The sequence below is a fragment of the Myotis lucifugus genome, unplaced genomic scaffold, assembly GCF_000147115.1.
Source record: "Myotis lucifugus unplaced genomic scaffold, Myoluc2.0 scaffold_38, whole genome shotgun sequence".
Taxonomy (NCBI): domain Eukaryota; kingdom Metazoa; phylum Chordata; class Mammalia; order Chiroptera; family Vespertilionidae; genus Myotis; species Myotis lucifugus.
The window spans coordinates 8,638,577-8,661,275 of NW_005871086.1; the positions used below are offsets into that span (position 1 = coordinate 8,638,577).

General features: G+C 43.3%; 1 protein-coding gene across 1 annotated transcript in view; it reads right to left on the bottom strand.

Moving 5' to 3' along the window:
• GPR176 (G protein-coupled receptor 176) overlaps window positions 1-22,371 on the bottom strand; it is a 75,665-nt gene extending 53,294 nt beyond the window's left edge. The window contains exon 1 of the mRNA XM_006087509.3: window positions 22,197-22,371. Coding sequence (XP_006087571.1) covers window positions 22,197-22,371 — 175 coding nt within the window. The remainder of the gene's footprint in view (window positions 1-22,196) is intronic.
• Between the last annotated feature and the right edge of the window lie 328 nt (window positions 22,372-22,699).

Sequence of the window (22,699 nt, forward strand, 5' to 3'; positions counted from 1 at the left end):
TATTTACGTGTTCAGATATTATACCACCAATTAAGAAATTATCTTCCAGACCCTGAACTCAGTATCAACAAAAAATAACAAAAACTTCTTACAGAGTAACTGACATGCCTGGAGCATCTCCTTATGCTATTTTTGAACCAAAATAGGCTCTAGCACCAGAATAAGACTGAAATATAGTGCTGATACTCCAGGTAGAAGTTTTAAATCAAAGAGAAAACAACAGCCTACCTGAATAATCTAAGCCATCACGATGGACAGATTCTCAAGCAACTTGAATTCTGGAATTCAAGCACATTAAACCATTATTTAATTTTCTTTCCAATTTCCTTTACTTTATCAGAAAGCTAATAAAAATATTTATTGAGTACAATAAATGTGCTAACACTGGGCTAGGTGCTACAGAAAATAAAGAATGTATAAAGCACAATCTCTGCCTTTAGGAATGAGAAGATTTACTTAGAGGGAAAAAAGGCCTTCCATGCAAGGGTAATAGCACAAAGAGAGATGAATAAGATTCAAGGTTAAGGAGAACGATTTCTTACAATAAGAAATCATCTTGGGTAGATAAGATAGAGCCAAGCAGAAAACTTACACAAAAATACAGAGGCAAAGGGAAATCACTAAGTTAAGTAAGACAATTTGATAAAGTTGTGGTTTGGAAAGCTAGTGGGGTATGGGGAGAAAGGAGAAATTATGAGTTTCTATTTGAACTTAATGCATTTGCCATTGTAGTGGGTTGAACTACGTTCTCTAAAGAGGTATGTTCAGTCCTAACCCCCAGCTGTGAATGTGACCTTATTTAGAAATAGGATCTTTGCAGATGTGATCAAGATAAAATGAGGTCACACTGCATTAGAGTGGGCCCTAAATCCAATAACTAGTGTCCTTATGAGAAGAAAAGAGGACACACAGAGAAGAGGCACAGGGAAGAAGGCCATTAAAGACAGAGGCAGAAATTGGAGTGGTGCCGCTACAAACCAAAGAATGTGGGCAGCCACCAGAAAGTAAAAAGTCATGGAACAGATTCCCACTCAGGGACTCCAGAAGGAACCAACCCTTCCAACATCCTGATTTTAGACTTCTGGCCTCCTGAGCAGTGAGAGAATAAATTTCTGTTGTTTTAAACCACTGGGTTGTGGTAGTCTGTTACAGAAGCCCCAAGAAACTAATGTAGTCATGCTCTATGCAGTAAATGTGTGAAAATGGAAAAAAATCAGATATCATTATTTCCTAATTCATTTATTTAAATTATCATTTTATGCCTTTTTTTAAAAAAAGAATAGTTTTTAAAGAGAGAAGAAATGAGAGGAGAGAAACAGGATGTGAGAACACAATATCGATCAGCTGCCTCCTGTACGCCCCCTACTGGGAGCGAGCCCACAACCGGGGCATGTGCCCTGACTGGGAATCAAACCAACAAACTTTGGAGCACAGGACAGCGCCCAACAAACAGAGCCACATCCGCCAGGGCTATGCCTTCTCTTGAAGTGGTTTACAGTTCTCAAATTATATTAATTTACACTGAAAATCTGGAGTATCGAGAATATTGATCTGCCTCTTTTGCTTCTCCTATCAGCCAACACACATATAACTGAAACACACATTAAATTCACCCAGTTGTGAATTACAAGCTTTGACACTACATTAAAACCAATATAGAGACAATGGGCAGTTGGGCCAAGCTTTCAATGGACTGCAATAATTTCCTATTTGTTTTTTAATTCAAAAGAAATAAACTTAATAAATACAGCACTGCCTTTCCCCTCTACCTTCCACCTTATACAGGCAGTTTTTAAGGTAGTTTTCAGGAAAAGTGCATTAGGCTAAATAGTCACACACACAAATTCTATATCACAACAAACACATACAACTCAGTAAAAGTTTATTTTCTATTTTCAGGAAATAATGAGGGTAGTTGAGCACTTAATGATACGGTACGGACAATGGATACATTAAAGCAAAGACTAAAAACCTTAACAATATTTGCCAGTCATTGTGCCATGTGCTTTGTATATATTAGCCCAAATCCTCTCAGCATTATGATACAATTAAATTATCCTTTTCTCTGCTTCAATTATCAAAAGCTTCAAAAACAAATATAAAAAATGTACAAGCAAACAAAACTCTGTAACACCCTTCCTAGGAAACTATCCCATTGAAAAAGAAACTTGAACAAAGATTATTTTTTAATTAAAAGATATTCATCACAGCACTGTTCATCATGACTTAATCAAAACACACCCTCCATGTTGAAAAATATAAGAATTATTAAATAATCAAATACCATATAAATTGATGAAATGGTGCTTTAAAGCATGTTTCATATGAGAAAATGCTCATGTTATATGAATATTTATTCTTTTCTTCACAACTATGTTTTCTAAATTCTTGACTATTTTACAATGAGAAAAGAGTTTTTTTAAAAAATAATAAAAGCTGACCCAAAGACATAATGCTAGCAAGTGGCAGAACCAGGACTTACACCCAGAATGATCTGCTTCTATAGCCCGGTGGCCCACTACCCAACACTGATCTTATAAAAGTCCTAATTTTATCCCAGGAACATTATCCTCAAAAAAGGAACAAATATGTCATGATCTAGTACTATTTCACAAAACAGACCATTATGACTATGAGCTTTCATAATTTAAAATATTGCCTCTAGCTCTGGTTGTGGTTTCTTGCTTTTCTGGTGCAACCTATCAAGAGTCAGAGTTCAGTTTGAGTCAAATGTATTATGCTGAAAGGCAACATAAACCAAGAGAGTCACTACCCAGAGACAGACTGGCCAGGAAAGCAGTAAAACGAAGGGAGACCAGAGCTCCCACTCCAGACATTTCAGCTAAAAAGTAATTCATTAACAGTTCCATAGTCCTGGGGGAGAGGAAATTATATCAACTCATGCTAGATCCTTAATGAAAGTGACAATTTTATTCTCTTTTGCATGCTGTTCTCTATAGTCACAGGAATCTAGGACACAATGTAATCCAGGAGGCACAAAACCACACTACAAAGACCAATTTCTTAATAAAATTATAGGTATTTGCTACATTGAATTTTAAATATTTCACATTTTTATAATCATTCCACACATTTACAGAATACCTATTGTGTAAAAAGGATTAAGACTGATCTCTGAAACACACACATTAAGAACATTTTGCAAATAAAGTTTTAGGTCTCTTTACCCTTCAACCTCCACCTTTTGCCCTCCCTTCTCATATCTGCAAGTGCCATAGCAACGACACATCTGATAACAAATTACTTTTGCTGTCTGAGAGATCATGACTACAGCTATGGGAAATACTTTTAAATTTTATTAAAATTTTTCATTTGGCCACAGCCTAGTTTCTTTGGGACTCAATTTATTTAAAGTCCTAAGCCTCCATAGCCTAAATAATCAACTAATAATCCATTACAAGGCCTCAATGTTTGCATCTTTTCAGGCAGCTCTCCATCTCTATTCCCTGTTACTGTCAAGAAACTCCCATTAGTTTAGTGATTTGCATGAGGCCACTCTGTCAACCAACAAGTGACCCTGTCTGTCACTGCTCCCAAGGGTGGCCAATGCAAGGCGTTGTCAAAGTTCTGAGTTATCATCTGAAAACCTTATCATTCATCACTGTCTCTGTGGACCACATTAGTGAAAGTATTCTCATCTGATAAAATGTATTATTTTTATTTTATTTCTTCATTCCCATGAAGCTGCAACGAATATTGTGTAGGTCAGCTAGACGAAATCACACAATGGTAAACTAATTAAATGTATTCTTTTTCCTCTTCATTGACAGAGTGATGGTTACTCTTTTTAAAAAATAAGATTTTCAGCCCTAACCAGTTTGGCTCAGTGGATAGAGCGTTGGCCTGTGGACTCAAGGGTCCCAGGTTCGATTCCGGTCAAGGGCATGTACCTTGGGTGCGGGCACATACCCAGTAGGGAGTGTGCAGGAGGCAGCTGATCGATGTTTCTAACTCTCTATCCCTCTCCCTTCCTCTCTGTAAAAAATCAATAAAACATATTTTAAAAAAAATAAGATTTTCAGTGACTTTATCAAGTGACTTTTTTATCTTTAAATTCCTTCAATAAGAATGACCATCATCATGTCAGAATAATACCTCCTTACAATAATTCTATACTTACAGCTGCAGTCTGGAAGGGGAAAGCACTAGCACCCCTTCTTTCAATCATTGTTGGGTTATGCAAATAAATATAAGCAGAGCCCTGACCGGTTTGGCTCAGTGGATAGAGCGTCAGCCTGTGGACTCAAGGGTCCCAGGTTCGATTCCGGTCAAGGGCATGTACCTTGGTTGCGGGCACATCCCCAGTAGGGAGTGTGCAGGAGGCAGCTGATCGATGTTTCTCTCATCGATGTTTCTAACTCTCTATCCTTCTCCCTTCCTCTCTGTAAAAAATCAATAAAATATATATTTAAATATAAGCAGAGATAGAACTTAGATTTCTAAGGACAGAGTGAAAGAAATATCTGAAGAATGAGAGAAGTTAGCCAGGTAATAAGGCAGGTAAGAGCTTTTATAGATAAAGGAATAACAAAAGCTAAGGCAAGGAGACTAGAAAGAGAATAATGTGCTCTGAGAACCACGAGTAGTTTGGAATTCTTGGTGTGACCTATAAGGGATGAGCTGGAGAGGAAAACAGGAGCCAGGTTGTGGAATGTCACCATAAGGAACTATGGGTATGGGGAAGCAGGGGACTTGGTTAAAAAGTCTATAAGGATTCTCCGAAAGGTCGGGGGCTTCTAGGGGGACCTTGCTGAAGGCAGCAGCCCCTGCCTTGACTTCTCCAAACAAGTCTGAGCCCCCGGGTGTTTTACTGGAATCTCTATGTTTAGTCTTTAGACCAGACCTTGTAGAAGCATGTGTCTTCTCAAGGATACTTATCCTGCTGATTGTATCTAGAGGTTAATTTTAGTTCAAGCTATCCTATATAATAAAAGCGTAGTATGCAAATTGTCCCCTTGACTGAGAGGTCGTCCGGGAGTTCAACCAGGGGGCAGGGCTGGCCAGGGGAAGGGAGGGAAGCCCCAGCCGGCAGCCGGCAGCCAGCAGCTGCTAGGGACCCTACTAGTGCACGAATTTTGTGCACTGGGTAGTTGTTACAATAAAAGCCTAAGGAGGCAGGTGAACAAGGCTGCTTGGTTGCAATAGCCAAGCAATCCCTTAGCCCTCTCTTTCACAGAAACATGTGTCAGAGTAATCCATTCATCCGTCGCTCAGTGTCTGCTGGTCAGTCCCAGCATTTGGGGAACCAGAAAAGGGTTCCAAAGAGGAGAGGGACATGATCAGAGTTGTTGAATGACGAATAATCAAGAGAGAGTAAAATGGAAGTATGGGATTTAAGGTTGCTCTCCCAAAAAGCCTAACTATAAACAGAAAGAGGAAAAGTGCTGGGGGGGAGGGAGAGAACCACAAAAATGATGAGGCAAAGGAGCCAGTGGAAGCAAGAGACATGGAAGATAAAGGAATCAGGGAAATAACTATTGGAGGAAAAGGCTGCTGGTAAGTTTGTAAGTGTAGGAATAAGAACTTGAGAACAGTATCCACCAATGATCACCTTCCTGCTCTAGAGAAGCACTCAAATTTAGATCTCCTATTCAGAACACCAATTATTCTAGTTCCTAGCTACTCAAAGTATAGTCTGAGGATAAACAGCACCTATAAGTTTGTTAGACATGCACAATCTCAGGCCCCACCGCAGACCTCCTGAATCTGAATCTGCATTGCAATAAGATCCCTAGCAGATTCCCTTACACCAACGGTTCTCAACCTGTGGGTCGCGACCCCTTTGGCGGTCAAACGACCCTTTCACAGGGGTCACCTAAGACCATCCTGCATATCAGATATTTACATTACGATTCATAACAGTAGCAACATTACAGTTATGAAGTAGCAACGAAAATAATTTTATGGTTGGGTCACAACATGAGGAACTGTATTTAAAGGGCCAGAAGGTTGAGAACCTTACACAGTGAAACTTGAAAAGCACTATTCCACACAACCCTGGAGAACTGTAAGGAATTACGGAGAATAGGAAAGGACCCAGAAGATGGGAGACAGGGAAAAGGGAAAGAAGAAAAATAACAGCAAACTTCATATTGGCAACCTGATGCTGGAATAAATTATTGACAGGAAGGCCAAACATAATCACAATCTGTAAGAGCCAGCAAGGATGCATTAACAATACATCATGTCAGTTCTGGCCGGTGTGGGTTAGTTGGTTGAGTGTCATCCTGGGCACCGAAAGGTCACCAGTTCAATTCTAGGTTAGGGCATATACCCAGGATGCAGGTTCAATCCCCTAATCAGGGTGCATATGAGAGTCAGCCAATCAATGTTGATCTCTCTCTCTCTCTCTCTCTCTCTCTCTCTCTCTCTCCTCCACCTCCACTCCCTTTCCTTTCTTCTTTCTCTCTAAAAAAAAAAATAAAATCATGTCAGATTCTCATTTTCTTGTAGCTAGGAGATACAGTAGACATAGTGTATCTAGGTTTCAGTAAGTATCTGATAATATGTCACAAAATATTTTATTTTGTAAATAAGAAATGTGGGATCTGTGATAGTTCTATTTAATGCATTCATAATTGGCTTAACAATTATTACAAAAAATGTTTTGACTAGTGAATTAAAATTAACCTAGATTTGCAGATCTCCGGTGACAATCTTCTCTCTCCAGACTACTTAAGACTTTTTTATTGGTAATTCTGTTGTTGTTGTTGTTGTTAATCCTCACCAGAGAATATTTTTCCATTGATTTTTTAGGGAGAGTGGAAGAGTGAGGGAAAGACAGAGAGAACCATCGGTGTGAAAGAAACACATTGATTGCTTGCCTCCTGCAGGAGCCCCAACTAGGGCCCGAGCCAGGGAGGAGCCTGTAACCGAGGTATGTACCCTTGACTGGAATCAAAACTGGGACCCTTTGGCCTGCAGACCGATGCTCTATCCACTGAGTCAAACCAGCTAGGGCTTATTAATAATTTAGATGGTGATACAAAAGAGATGTAGCTAGTATCACTAAGAGCAATTATCTATATATATAAAAGGCTAAGTGACCTTTACGACCGCTCGACCAAACGACTGGTCGACCCGTCGCTATGACACACACTGACCACCAGAGAGCAGACGCTCAATGCAGGAGCTGCCCCCTGGTGGTCAGTTCACTCCCACAGCCAACCTCCCACGGACAGCCAACCTCTTGCGGCCAGCCAACCTCCTGCGGTCCCTCCCCCTGGCCAGCCAACCTCCCACGGCCCTTCCTCCCAGCCAGCCGGCCCTGATTGGCCCTGATTGGGACTGGGCAAGACGGCCCGATCAGCCCTGATTGCCGACCAGGTCGAGGGACCCCACCCGTGCACAAATTCATGCACCGGGCCTCTAGTGTTACATAATGGCATAATCAAACCTCCCCAAAAAAGAAATTAATAGATGGATACAAAGAACTAAATCATTTTAGTTAAGTTTAGATAAATTAAAATGATTATAAAATTAAAGTGCTAATCTGGACTCCTAAATTGAATAAAAACAAGGATAATGAAAAAGAAGCATAACAGCAGTACATGAAATAAAGCCTTAGGAGTTTTAGTAGATGCTTAATTCAATATGACTCAACATATTGACGTTAACATGAAATCAATAGGATAATATGTAAGTTCAGTTCAACCTGCATGCCAAACTCTCCAACAACACAAGACTGTTAAGATTAAAAGGGGGCAGCGGAGATTTAAACCAGCTTTTGCATTCTATAACTTCAGATAGTACACAAAGACCCCATAGTCAAAATTAAGGATGCCTGATATTAACAATCAGAAGGCCTAATAAGCAGGCCAAATTGAAGTGGAGTGTACTTTTAAAGCTGCCCACATTCTCCCTTGTTCATATTCTAATGATATTTGCATGCTAATCAGGCACATCTGTTCCCAAAACCAAATAGCCTTTAATTGGTCCTTCTGATCGCCTACTTGCCCCCTCTGTTCTGATCCCTGTGTCAAGCTGAAAATGATCCTTGACTACCTTATGTGTGTTTCTATATCTACACTGCTTGTGATTCTCTTGATAAAGACTTAGTTTCTTAGTTTGGGAGGGTCACTGCATACATACTGGATATTTGGAGGACACGTTTGGGCTTTAAACATCTCAGGGACACTGGGAAGTCCATACTAGTGGCAAGTGGGTGGAATTTCGAGGCCACAATTATTGAGGTATCAAGAAGTCCCAGAAGAAAGTGGAACACCCAAATGACTGAGAGGGACCCCAAACAGTAGGAGTGGTATGTGACCAGTCCCTGTCAGATGGTACACACTGCCAAAATTTTTATTTCAATTTCAATAAAATGCTGTGATTTTTAACAAATTCTGCAGAAATCAAGTAGAAAGATGACTTAGTGTTTTCCAATTTATGTAGCTTCAGGCAGTTCCATCATGTTTCTGACAGTCAAGTATTCCAGATGAAGCTCCATAATGAGATATTAGATTGAAAGGTAGAGAAGGAGGACCTAAAGATAAGGGGGAGTAGTCACAAAACTCACCACTCCTTTTATAAAAGAATATAGCTCAAAAGGCAACCATCAGAAACCACCCCCCGTGCCTTTTTGAATAAATAATTTAGCTATTACTTACAGGATAAGGATTGAGATAGAGATAGTTGACAGGGGAAGAATTAGGAAATTAGGTTATTACATTAACAAAATTGTGAAGCAATTTTCTAAGTCAGTTTTGAGAAGAGGGAGGCCCTGACTAATCATTCTTAGTCTCATATAACCTTCAGCCTTAAACAACACCAGCTATTAAAAGATGGGTAGAACTGGTACCAATAACTCCAAAATTAAATTCCTACTTTTTCCCCATCCCAACCACTCTCGCTACATACAAGAATAAGTTGCCTGAAGGCAATGCTTGAGCAATGACTTGAGCACTTACCTTAAATAACCAGTCTTCTCCCTTCCCTCCTCCTAACATACACCCTCATTACTTGATTCCCTGGAAGATGCCCGCTTGTCATCTCCACAGACACTAAGAAATCAGCAGGGCCCTAGCCGGTTTGTCTCAGTGGTTAGAGCAGGGGTGGGCAAACTTTTTGACTCGAGGGCCACAATGGGTTCTTAAACTGGACCGGAGGGCCGGAACAAAAGCATGGATGGAGTGCTTGTGTGAACTAATATAAATTCAAAGTAAACATCATTACATAAAAGTTTACGGTCTTTTTTTTTTTTTAGTTTTATTCATTTCAAACGGGCCGGATCCGGCCCGCGGGCCGTAGTTTGCCCACGGCTGGGTTAGAGCATTGGCCCTTGGACTGAAGGGTCTCGGGGTTAATTCCGGTCAAGGGCACGTACCTCAGTGGCAGGCTCCATCTACAAGGCAACCTATCGATGTTTTTTTCTCTCTCTCCCCCTTCCTTCCACTCTCTCTTTTAAAAAATCAATGGAAAAATATATTTTAAAAAGAAAAAAAAAGAAGAGAATGCTGGCATCCCTTAGGTCAATGTTAAAGTGTGACTCACCTGCATCGAAATCACATGCACATTCACTAAAAATATAGACTCCAAACCCCACGACAAACCCACAGAAAGAAAATTTCTATTGTGGAATTCAGGCATGTGCATTTTTAACAGATGATTTTTATGAACACTAAGTTTAAGAATCTGTGCCTCGCAATTACAGTCACAAAGTGAGGAAAAGTGATTTACCAACAGTCAACCAGCCCACTACTCTACAGCAGGGCCAGGCTAGAATCTACCCTTCCTAAGAGCTTGCTGTGACCTTTACCAGCTAGAGCCCACTGATTTGTTACAATAAAAATTATTTGGCAAAAAGTCCTGTCCAATCTTAACAACAGCATCCCGCTGAGAAACAGGCAGTTAACCTGCTAGTCCCTATTGCCGTCTTTTATGTGGCAGAGGCAGAAAACGTCATTTTAGGGCTTCTGATAATTTGTAGAATCATCGTTGCTAAAGATCTGCAGCCTTGGGAGAAGGCCACAGAAACAACAGGACAAATACAAAAGGTGCTATTCTCATCAATCAATGAAAGGGTCTGGAAACTGAAATTTGATTACTTTGCCTCTGCTTGAGTCTCGCTTGAACTCTATGTTCCTGGAAATTAAATTCACACTCACGTTGACTTCAGAGAGTCATTCTTTCCTTTCCATTTAGCAGCCTTTGGAAGTGTTTCTTGTCCTAGGAAACTGCACGGGTGGCCCCAGCAAAAAGGAGCTGTAATTAAAGGTGCAAATGAGCACACACAGGGATGCCGAGGGAACCAGAGAGTAAATATCATATACCCCTAACATGAGGTAGACGTGTCCTCAAACATTCTTGCTCAGAAAATACAAAGTCACTCTTAATGCAAGGCATTCTCTCAATTACTTTATTTGAAACAAGTAATAACTTATTTGGAATTTTGTTTGGAGAAGGCACAATTATCTAAGATTACTTCAATCAACATTACTTTGGGCTTCTTATAAATGTCATCTGAGAGAATAAGTAAAAAAGGAGGCAACTGTATCATTCATCATTCCTGAGAGTATAAACTCACAACTGCAAATTTTATATCTTATTTAAAAGCCATAAATGGCCCAGCTGGCATGACTCAGTTGGTTAGGCATCATCCAATACACCAAAAGGTTGCTGGTTCAATTCCCAGTCAGGGCACATGCCCGGGGTTGCAGGCTCCATCCCGGGTGGGGGGCATGTAGGAGACGGCTGATTGATGTTTCTCTTACATTGATGTTTCTCTTTCTCTCTCCCTCTCCCTTCCTCTCTCTCTAAATATCAATAAAAATTTTTTTAAAAAAACAATCCATGAATGATTATGTCATGGTGTTTGTGAATAGTAATGAGACAAATAGAAAAAACTTCCCCTCAAGAAATCCGAGTGGTGCCCTGGTTGTTCGATTCCCAATCAGGGCACACACAAAAAGCAACCAATGAAGGCATCAATAAGCAGAACAACAAATCAATGTTTCTCTCTGTCTCTCAAATAAATAAATATATTTTTAAAAGATCAGAATGGTTACTTGTGGCTCAGGTTGAAATTTCAGTGGTCACATCACACATGAGTTTTAAAAAAGATGTTGTGGCTCGTTCACACAGCTTAGAAGTGACGATGGGCCCTGGAAAAGTCTATGAGGTACCTCCAAAATGCTTCTAGCAAAAGCAATTGCTGAAGTCAAGAGGCATGTGCAGAATCTGAACAAAATTATGTCATAAGTGCAAAGTAGAAAAAACGTGGTTCTAATCTAACTCACTATTTTGTCACTGGTTGCAACAAGATACAACAGATTGAGTACACCAAAGTAAGGTGTCAGATCAAGATGCAAATTTTTCAAAGTTTGATCAAGTGGTTATAATACCCTCACCCTCACCCACCTGGAGGATATAAAAGAATATACAGAGACCTGTGGGTAGACACTGTGTCCTACCCACACAGGCAAGAATGGAGAGGTGTTATCTTTTCATTCAAGCCTAGTAAGGGGGCACCAACAAGCCCATGCAGACAGCTTGATGTGTAGCCCCTAGCAATTGAGTTCACAGTGAATTTTGGCTCTGAGAAACCGAAAGGGCAAGAGATGGGCTGATGAGCTGCTCAAAGAAGAGGCCAGAGCAGGCAGCCAGTACTCCCAGAATTTACCAGTCAAGGATGTGTGCGTGTTCCCTTGCACTGGGTGTGGGCCAATGGCAGGAGGTCGCGTCAGGGCTTGTCTAAAAGGTCACCTGCAGGAGCAAACATCCCTCTGCAAGGAGAAGCTGGAGGTCCAGCAGCATTCATGGGCTGAGGGCAAAGTAAGCCACTAACCAAGAATATAGGAGAGCACCACCATCAAGCTTGAAGCCACTTACAATAGGATCAGTCTGTACAGCATTTCCGAGCCCTCCATCTCCTTCCTCCACCTTAGCTCCACCCTGGAAGGCCAGGAAACCTTGGCCAGAAGCTGAAGATGGGAAAGGAAGCCAACCAGACTATCTTGCCCAACTTCAAGCTTCTCCTAGGGAACAGGCCTGGACTGGGGATTGTGTGGAGGGGAGAAGTTTTCATTTTCAATCAAGTCTGGTGCTTTGACTCCTTCATCAGACTGCACATATTATGTATAGTAATCCCCCTTTAACTGTGGGTGATATGTTCCAAGACGCCCAGTGGATGCCTGAAACCATGAATAGCACCAGACCCTATATATACTACATCTTTTCCTATACATGCATGCCTACGATAGTTTAATTTATAAATTAGACACAGTAAGAGATTCACAATAATAACCAATAAAATAGAACAATTATAACAATATGCATAGTAAAAGTTATATAAATATAGCATTATTAAGTAAAAAAAGGATTACTTGAACACAAGCACTGCAATACCAAGATAATCTATCTCCTAACCAAGAGGGCTACTGAGTGAGTAAAAAGTGGGGATTACAGCACAGAGCTGCTGGACAAAGGATAAAGGGATGATTCACATCCCAGGTGGGACATAGCAGGACATCAAAAGATTTCATCAAGCTACTCAGAACAGCACATAGTTTAAAAATTATTAACTGCTTACTCTGGAATTTTCCATTTTGTATTTTTGGGTGGTAATTGACCAAGGGTAACTGAAACCTGGAAATTGAAACTGCAGATAAGGGGTGACTACTACATTAAACTGAGAGCATTTCATGACTGAAGAATAACCAGAGAAGCCATGGAATTATCCATACTTTCATTCGAGAAGGTCATTTAATGAAACTGAAATAAAAAGGAATGAACATGGATATACGCAACTATCTGGATGAATCTCCAGGAAATTATTTGGACAAAAAAAAATCCCAAAAGGTTACACACTATGCTATTCCATTTATATAATGGTCTGTGAAATGACAAAATTATAGGAATAGAGATGAGATTAGTGATTGCCAAGAGTTGAGAAGGGGGTGGGTGTGAGAGGAAAGTAGATGTGGTTGTATAAGGGCAACAAGAGGACTCCTTGTGGTGATAGAAATGTCAATATCCTGGTTATGACACTGTACCCATCAGACCTACCAGGTGCCACATGTACTATTAGGGGAAACTGGGGAACAGATACACAGCATATCTCTTTATTCTTTCTTACAATAGCATGTGAATCTACAGTTATCACAAAACAAAAAGTGTAATTTTTTAAAGGGTGCTAAAAGCTGTGTGTACACCAGTGGATTGAACAAGTGATGATCAGCCTCTATTACACTGATTTGCGTTCTATCAGCTGAAGATGCTTTGAATCTTTTGTAAAACCTACTGCATTTGGTTGTGCAAAACCCAGGGTTTTCAACCTAATATAGGGTTGTCCCCCCAAAATGCATACACACACTTTGAATAATTATAAAGGCAGTGTTCATTAAAATACATTTCATTTTCAAAATTGAGCTATCAGCTGCTAAAGTGTGTATACATTTTTGGGGACACACTGTATTTGTTGACTGTGTTAGTGTATTAGTTTACTAGGACTGCCATGACAAAGTACCACAAACAGGGTGCTTAAAACAACAGAAATTTATGTCTCATAGTTATGAAAACTAGAAGTCCGAAATCAAGGTGTTGAAGGGCCATGCTTCCTCTGAAACCTGTAGAGGAATCCTTCCTTGACTCTTCCAAGCTTTTGGTGGTTTGCCAGCAATCCTTGGTATTCCTTGGCTTACAGCTGCATAACTCCAACCTCTGCCCTCATAACATAGTGTCCTCCCTGTGTGTCTCTATCTTTACTGGCCATCTTATAAGGATATCAGTCATTGGGTTAAGAACTCACCCTACACCGGTATGACCTCATCTTACTAGTAAGTAAATTATCTGCAAGGACTCTAGTTCCAAATAAGGTCATATTCTGAAGTACTGGGGTAGGACTTTTACATATCTTTTAGGAGGCACAATTAAAATATTCTGTTTGTTGTTTTCAGACCTCATTCAACATCCCTACTTCCACCACTGAGCTTCCAGGATAGAAACTCAAGGGCACCACTCTGATCTCACACATTTAGGATCCATCTGTCTCAGGATAGGCAGCCAAATGCCACCTGGAGCTCCCTGATGACAACACTGCCACTCAGCTACTATCCCATAGGCAGGGTCATGCCCCCAGGCTGCTTCTAGCAATAATTGACTTTGCCTAGGATCCAAAAGCCTCTAAAAGCATCCCCATTCGTTACTGGGTTCAAAATGTTGCCTGTCTCATTTCATAGGCTCACTCTAACTTAAGTCAGGCTATAGTTTCTGTCCTTGTGGATTTCCTATCAAGAGACCAGCTGTTGCTCCAGATATCTGGCTTTTGTCAACAATGCTCTAGGCTGCTGGCTATGAATGACGTGTCTGAATCCTGGCTGTAGGCAAAATTCACGCTCATTTCCAGAAAGCTCTTAAGCCTTATACAAATCAAGATTTAATTAATTGTTCTACTTAATCAATTGTTCTATTTTGTTCCCCCCAAGTATTTCATTCCATCAATCAATACTTACTGAGCACTAACTATATGCCTGGCCCTGTTCTAGATGCTGGGGACACAGCACTGCATGAGACAAAGTCTCTGTCCCCATGGCTCTGCATTTTATGGAGAAGGGCAGAACACCAAATAAACAAGGTAATAGCTGGGATTATAACTACTATAGAGGAAATAACCAGGAAGATGTGATAGAAGTGGAAGGGGGACTACTTTAGATAAACTGTCTTGGAGAAAGTGACATCTGAGCTGCAATTGAAAGGATGAACACAAGCCAGCCACAAGAAGCATCTAGAGAACATTCCAGGGCAGAGAGAACCATGAGAACAATGGCCTTTAGTGGTACTGAACGAGACATGTTAAAGGAATGGAATGGTTTCGAAGCTCCAGGGGATATCTCTGCTTTTCTCCTCTCCACCTTTCACCACTTGCTTAGTGCATTCTACCTAAGCACTGGCTATTTAACATGACAAAGCCCACATGAGTCTGGCCCAGGTTTTTCCTGTACTTGGATGCCTGGACCTTGTACTGACAAAGCTCGTGCCCTGGGTTTGGACCAGCTGAGGATACACATATACATCTCCGCCCTCCCCCGCCCCCCATACACCCAGAAATATTCTGCTTAGACCATCCTGAGAGATGGACACTGGCCATGGTGGAATCTGAAGCAGAAAACAATGAGCAGCTCATTCCCTAACCACATACCTGACAGCTGTCTGGACTTAATCCACACCACACAACTGACTGTGGTGAGGGTTGTTACCTGGTGACCTCCTCGTGAGCTCTTATAAACACTCAGCAAAGTGGAAACCAGCTTATGACCCAAAGACTGTTGAGATCATCATCCCCTGGGAAGCTACATTTAACAATAGCAATATTTCCCTTTTCTAACACAGCTCAATTTTTTTGTTGTTACTAAGTTTTCATATTAATTAACCTTGAACAACTATTTATGTGTAAATGACTCTTGATAAATTTTAAAAGGATGTTTCCTTAGAGAGAAAAAGTATCAGAGGCTATATACTGATTCAAGAGAGTTGCCAGTGTTTTCTAATCCAGGACACCCTCCTCTGGGCCCTGTACTGCACAGGCCTTTGACAACCCTATGGTGGTTAACCTCCCTTACATTCCTGGGCCTGAGTATGACCTTCCACTCCTGACCTTTTGCACAGCCAGACTTACAGTCCTCTTCAGTGTCCGTGAGCACCTCTCCAGTTACCAGCTTGCCTCTAGCTTCTGTTCAATTCTTGGGGTTCTGGGTTTCAGCTGCTTTTCATTCCTGGGCATCAGACTTCCATTGCATAAGGCCCTATCTAACTTGTTTATCTAAATGGAGGACAAAAAATACTAAAATACACACACACACACACACACACACACACACACACACAGAGTGGCCAGATTATTATAACCACCTGATGTTTGTAGGCAAATTAGCTACAATTTCGAGCTGAAGTTGCTAGAGGGCCAGACCATTATAAATAGGGAAGCAGGTTGTTTACCACGACAGAAGTGATTTAACAGCCTTTGAACGTGATATATATATATATATACATACACACACACACACACACACACACACACACACACGCATACACACAGTATATCACTCCGGATATTTCTGTTGTGTGACAGGAACTCAACTCACACAAATTTAAGTCAAAAAGGAGGTTTGGGGGTTTTGGGTTCACCTAATTAGAAAATACAGGCTCAGGACCTCTCAAACAATACCATCAGGATGGTTTCTCTCTCCCTCTCCCACATCTCCTGCTTTCTCTCACTCTCACCTCTGCTTCTCTCTCTGCCCTTATTCTCTGCTAAGCAGACGGCTCACGGCTCCTGGCTTCCTTTATCATTTCTTAGCAGCCCCTTTGGAAAAATAGGGCTTCTCTACCAGCATCTCTGTCAAGGACTTTGACCAAGCCTGGATCCTATGACCATCCCTGGACTAATCACTGAGGACAGGAAACAGAATCCTGGGACCAGCAAGGTCTCCGTGGTCGGCAAACTGCGGCTCACCAGCCACATGCGCTCTTTGGCCCCTTGAGTGTGGCTCTTCCACAAAATACCACGTACGGGCGCACATACAGTGCGATTGAAACTTCGTGGCCCATGCACAGAAGTCGGTTTTCGGCCTGGGCGAGTCTATTTTGAAGAAGTACTGTTGATATTTGGCTCTGCTGACTAATGAGTTTGCCGACCACTGGTCTAGATCATGTGCCTACCCCATCTCTCGGGGTGGGAGTGGGGTTATACAGAGCACTGTGTGGGGCAGTCATATAAGGAACCACATGAGGTAGACTACAGTTTGAATCACTATTCATTCCACAATCTTCAACCACCTGCTACCCTCTGCTACACAGGCTGGAAAGCTAAAAATATTACTTATCAGACAGCCTTGCAGTTAGGGTGCAGGTTCATGATCTAGGTTCTGCCCAGCAGCTGTTCCCTAAGAGAGCGGACATGATTAAGGTGACGTGTTGGCTGAGTGCAATCATCAAGTTTTCTTGTAAATGCAGGGAGATGACAGATGCCGTTGCTGCTTCTAGGACAGCTGTGTCCTAGGGTTCTGGAGTCTACTCCCTCACTTCACTGGTGGGACATGACAGCAGCTTCATGATTTCTGTTAGAGCCAGTGGCATGATTGCACATATTTCTTGACTCTGTCCCTAGCTCTGTGACATCCAGGCTCTCCCATAAATTCTGAAAGCAACCTAATAACAAATAATAAATTTCTTTCTTCATAAACTGTCTAGTTTGGTGTAGAAGTAAAACTTAGTGTAGAAGTAAAACCTTGCCCTGCTGCAATATGGAAAAAGATGCACATTATGTCCCACAGTCAGGAAAAAAAACAACAAACACTTGGTCTCTGAGCCCCTCTCTTCCCCCAAAATAAAGACACATTAAAAAGACCCAGGCTCAGCTGGTGTGGCTCAATGGTTGAGTGTTGACCTATGAACCTGGAGGTCACGGTTCGATTCTCAGTCAGGGCCCATGCCTGGGTTGCAGGCCCGATCCCCAGTAGGGGGCATGGAATAGGTAGCCAATAGATGTTTCTCCTCACAATAAATGAAATCTTGAGCCTTTTCTGTAAGTTACTGACTCCTAATAAGAACTTTATTGTTTTCTAACTTTATTGACTTTTGCAATGCTGATAGCTGAAGATATGACACAATCTTTGAGGTTATAACACTAATGTGATTTAAATACTACTTTTTCCCCACAATAAACATAGTAACTGTAAACTTGGTAATCTCGCAGTGGCTTTCTTTTAAATGCTTGTTTTATATTTGACAAGCAAATCCTGAACTCCTTGCAGTTCATCTCAACAAGTAAAATGTTTTTATTAAATGTTTTTGTAGCTGTGTCTTCTTTTGACAATAGGCTCTGTTGTTTGCAACTGAAAAATCTGATGAGTACTGGAAGGGAGGCTGATCAGTGAATCTGCACTTGTTTGGGAAAAGCTGTGCTGTTTGGGGGAAAAGGGTGTGCTATAAAATAAAAACAGAAAATTTCCCTAAATTATTTCATAACTAGAGGCCCAGTGCCTGAATTCGTGCACGGGTGGGTCCCTAGGCCTGGCCAGGGCTGATCGGGATCGGGCCAATCAGGGCCGGGCCGACTGGGGCCTGCTAGCCGGGGGGAAGGACAGGGGGAGGGACTGCGGGAGGTTGGCTGGCCGGCCGGCCGTGGGGAGGGACCAGGGGAGGTTGGGCAGCTCCTACATTGAGCGTCCGCCCCCTGGTGGTCAGTGCGCATCATAGCAACTGGTCAACCAGTCATTCCAGTCATTCAGTTGTAACGGTCAGTTAGGCTTTTATATATATAGATAGACTAGAGGTCCTGTGCACAAATTCACGCATGGGTGGGGTCCCTTGGCCTGGCCAGTGATCGAGGCCTATGGGGGGCGGGGATGCCGGCCGGCCGCGAAAAGGACCTCGGGAGGTTGGCCAGCCAGCCCCCAAATTGGGGCCTTTGGGGGGGGCCAGCCAGGGGAGGGGCCGTGGGTGGTTGGCTGGCTGGCCCCACCCCCGATCAGGGTCAGGGGGGGCTGATCAGGGGCAGGACCAGCCAGGGGGAGGGACCGTGGGAGGTTGGAGGGGACCAATCGGTGCCTGGACTGGGCTGGTTGGCCGCCGCAGTGCACATCATAGCGACTGGTTGGTCTGGTCGTTTCAGTCATTGCACCGTTCTGGTCGCTGGGCTTTTATTATATAGACTAGAGGCCTGGTGCACAAAAATTTGTGCACTCGGGGGGGGGGGGTCCCTCAGCCCAGCCTGTGCCCTCTTGCAGTCTGGGACCCCTCAGGGGATGTCCACCTGCTGGCTTATGCCTGCTCCCCGGGGGACTGGGCCTAAGCTGGCAGTCAGACATCCTCTGGCAGCCTGGGAGCCCGTGGGGGATGTCCACTTGCCAGCAGGGAGCAGGCCTAAGCTGCAGTCGGACATCCTTAGCACTGCTGAGGAGGCAGGAGAGGCTCCCACCACCACCGCTGTGCTGGCAGCCGTCAGCCTGGCTTGTGGCTGAGCAGAGCTCCCCCTGTGAGAACACACTGACCACCAGGGGGCAGCTCCTGCATTGAGCGTCTGCCCCCTGGTGGTCAGTGTGTGTCATAGTGACCAGTCATTCCCAGTCGTTCTGCTGTTAGGGTCAATTTGCATATTACCCTTTTATTATATAGGATGTTATTATAACTGAATAATGTGGTATATGTTATAAAGTATAAACCCCAGCATAAGTGTAAGGCTGATTGGTAGTAACCATGTTGGCAGGTAAGTCAAGGGTACCTAACATTGCACAGGAAGCATCCATCTGCCATTAGCAAAACTCTCCTTGTCCTTGCTCATTAAAAACCCTCTGTGGCCTTAGTCAATTCTGCTCAGTGGATAGAGCATTGGACCATGGACTGAAGGGTCCCAGGGTAGATTCCGGTCAAGGGCATGTACCTCGGTTACAGGCTCGATTCCCAGCCCCAATAGGGATGTGTGCCCCCTTCCTTCCACTCTCTCTAAAAATCAATGGAAAAATATTCTCGGGTGAGGATTAACAAAAAAATCCTATATAATAAAAGGCTAATATGCAAATTGTCCCCTTGGGAGTTTGGGAGACTGGGAGTTTGATCGCTTGCTATGATGTGTGCTGACCACCAGGGGGCAGCATGGAACATGGCGGGCGACCAGCAGCAGAGGCAGGGAGCTGAGGGAGCAAGGGAAGGAGGAGGCAGAAAGGCCGGCAAACCTGATTAGCCCTGATTGCCGTCCAGGCCTAGGGACTCTACCCATGCATGAATTTTGTGCACTGGGCCTCTAGTAAATAAATAAAGGCCCTCTGAATTTCATAAAGTGTCCACAGGTAATGTCTACCTACATGAAGGGACCATCATTGGAAATCAACATCCTTCAGTTCTCTTCAGCTTCCTTCCTTTGAAGTCCAAATCACTACTTCCTTTCTCTTCAGTTTAAGACAGCACATCGCCCCAATTGCCTGATCTGTCCTCAGCTCCCTTATTCTTACAGAACCGTTGTATGTACATACATAATAAATTTGGGTATTTAGTCCTGTTAATGTGTCTCATGTCAATTTGATTAGACCAGCCAGAAGTACTATGAAGGAAATGAGGGGAAAAATTCCCCCTTTCCCCACAGAATTATTTTCAAACAATAGAGGGCCTCTGGACATCTCAATGAAAAATTCTAGAGAATAAAGGAAGTATATTTGAATTTATTTAAAGAAAAAAAAAGAAGGGCTCATTCATCTACACTACGGGACAGGGAAAAACAAGTAAATTAAATTAGAGTCATATACTATCCTAGATACTATTCCATCCTCCATTTACTTTTCAACCTTATAGATTCTTCCATGATAAATTTTTTTATTCCTAATATGTGCCTTTTTCCTAATATTTTGAGCTTCATAAAACCATACTTGCCAAGTTTACTTGCCTTGTAACTGATTGTACATGACTTTGGAACTTAAGCTCTGAGCCTCAACTGTCTTTACCAGGAAGATTCAATTACATAGATATGTTTGTATGCATCAAATCCTCAGAGAACAATGAATCAAGAATACCAGTAAGTAACAAGTACACAGGGCTATGTTTAGCTAAGCTTTTAAGGAAACCACAAATGCCTTTCACTTTTGCACAAGTTCTCTGATCTTTGATTTCTAGACATTTAAACATATTTATTCTTTTTTTCTGAATATAAAAAGGAACAAGTGAAATTCTCTTAGGAGGACCCAAGTAATGTGGAGCGGTGAAAATATGTCCCCCTAGGCCAAGTCAGAGATAACCAAGATCAAGGGGAAAATCAAGTCTCCTGTTTAGAGATAGCCACAAAAGCAGTTTTTGCATGCCATAGTGCCATGTGGAAAGAGATGAAATAAGGGCATTCATAAAAACACATTTTAACACACACACACACTCACCTAGGCATAGTCACATTGAGGTCTACTCCTGAAAATGCTCTCATGACAAAAAGTAGAAGACAAATATTATGATAGGACAGGAGGATGACAATCAGAGAAATTATTAAGGGAAATTTCAAACACTTAAAATTCTTCCATTGCCTTTTTTATGTCAGTTATTTTGGTTTCCATGGAAATTCATAACAGTCTACAAATAAGTAATCTATAAAAATAAAAATCCATAAAAATCACACATACTCACAATCTTTTTACATCATTATAAATGCCACATCAGAGAATTTGCATTTGAAGGGAAGCCACATATTTACAACATGTTCAAGAAGCTTCAACAAAAACTGAATACTGATAGTATCATTTATTACTTAAAGGAGTCGCTACCAGAAGTGCTGATAACTCTCACACCAGGAGACTCACGTTTTTGTTTTTGTTTTTTACTTATTTCAATTCAGTGGCGTTTCCTTCTCCCAACAAGTATAACTAAACCTGTTGAATGTGGTGTTTTGTGTTTTTTTATCCTGTCTTTATTCTATACTTCAAACAAAACACAGGTAGAGAAATAGACTGAGGTTTGTTTTGTTTTGGTGTTCAACAATATCTGAAGGCAACAAAGTTGAACTCCACCGGGTTGTTTACCAGCAGGTCGATGTTCCGAAGAAGCCAGCCATAAAACGCGCAAAATACGGCTCTTTGAAAATAATTTTGCATATAGGGAATAGATGAGAGCGGAAAACACATCCGTCATCAGCAACCAAACAGAAGCCTTGTTCCCCGCTATTTGTAAACAAGAGCTCGGGGCAGCGCTCCGCGGCCGGCACTCGAAAAGTAAGACAGTGGTTCTCCACCTTGGCTGCACATTAGAATCACCTGGGAATCTTTTTAAAATCCTGACTTCTGGGCCTCCGGAGGCCCAGGTGATTCTAATGTGCAGCCAAGGTTGAGAACCACTGAAGTAAGAAATGCTGGGCACGATCCTGCGCCCATCCCGACCCTGCGCGCATCCCGACCCTGCGCGCATCCCGACCCTGCGCGCATCCCGACCCCGCGCCCATCCCGACCCTGCGCGCATCCCGAAGCGTTCCGCAAGGGCGGCCTGGGGGAGGCTGACCTCCGCCGGCACCAGGCACGGTCCTCGGCCGGGAGAAAGCCCCACGGGACCTGCTGAAGTTCCCCGCAGTGGACCGTGCCTGCTGAAGTTCCCCGCAGTTACCCCGACCTTCTTCAACCTCCTTCCACTATCTGCACTCGGCCTATGGGGACCGGATGCGTGCCTGTGCCCTCGGGCCAAGCCGGCGGGAGGCGCCCCGGCGGACGGCTTACCGAGCAGCGAGCCTATGAAGATGACGACCTGCACGGTGGTGGTGAAGTGGCGGTACAGCTGCGCCTCGCCCAGCTCCCCGAGAGCGCTGCTGCGGTTGGCGCCCGCCGCCTCGGCGCCCGACGCGTTGCGCGGCTCGCTGGCGTTCCGGGAGACCCAGCTGCCGTTGTGCCCCATGGCGAGGCCGGGGCTCCGGCTCTGCTCGCCGCCCGCAAGCCCACCTGCAGCCCCGCGTCAGCCTCTCCTGCCCCGGGCGCAGAGGGGCGCGCGGGTGCCGGGCGGAGTCCTGGAGAACCCGGGGCAGCCTCGGGTCCCCTCACGACTCCACATCGCCAGCCCCGGCGCCTAGGAGGCGGGGAGGGAGGAAGGCGAGGCGGCGCCCCATGCCCGTTCCCTCGTGGGTCCCGTCAGCACCCACAGGAGGGCGGCGCGGTCAGAACCCGCCGAGCGTGGCCCGACCCTCTTCCCGGGGGGTCAGCGCAGCCCAGCCCACTCGGCGGAGAGC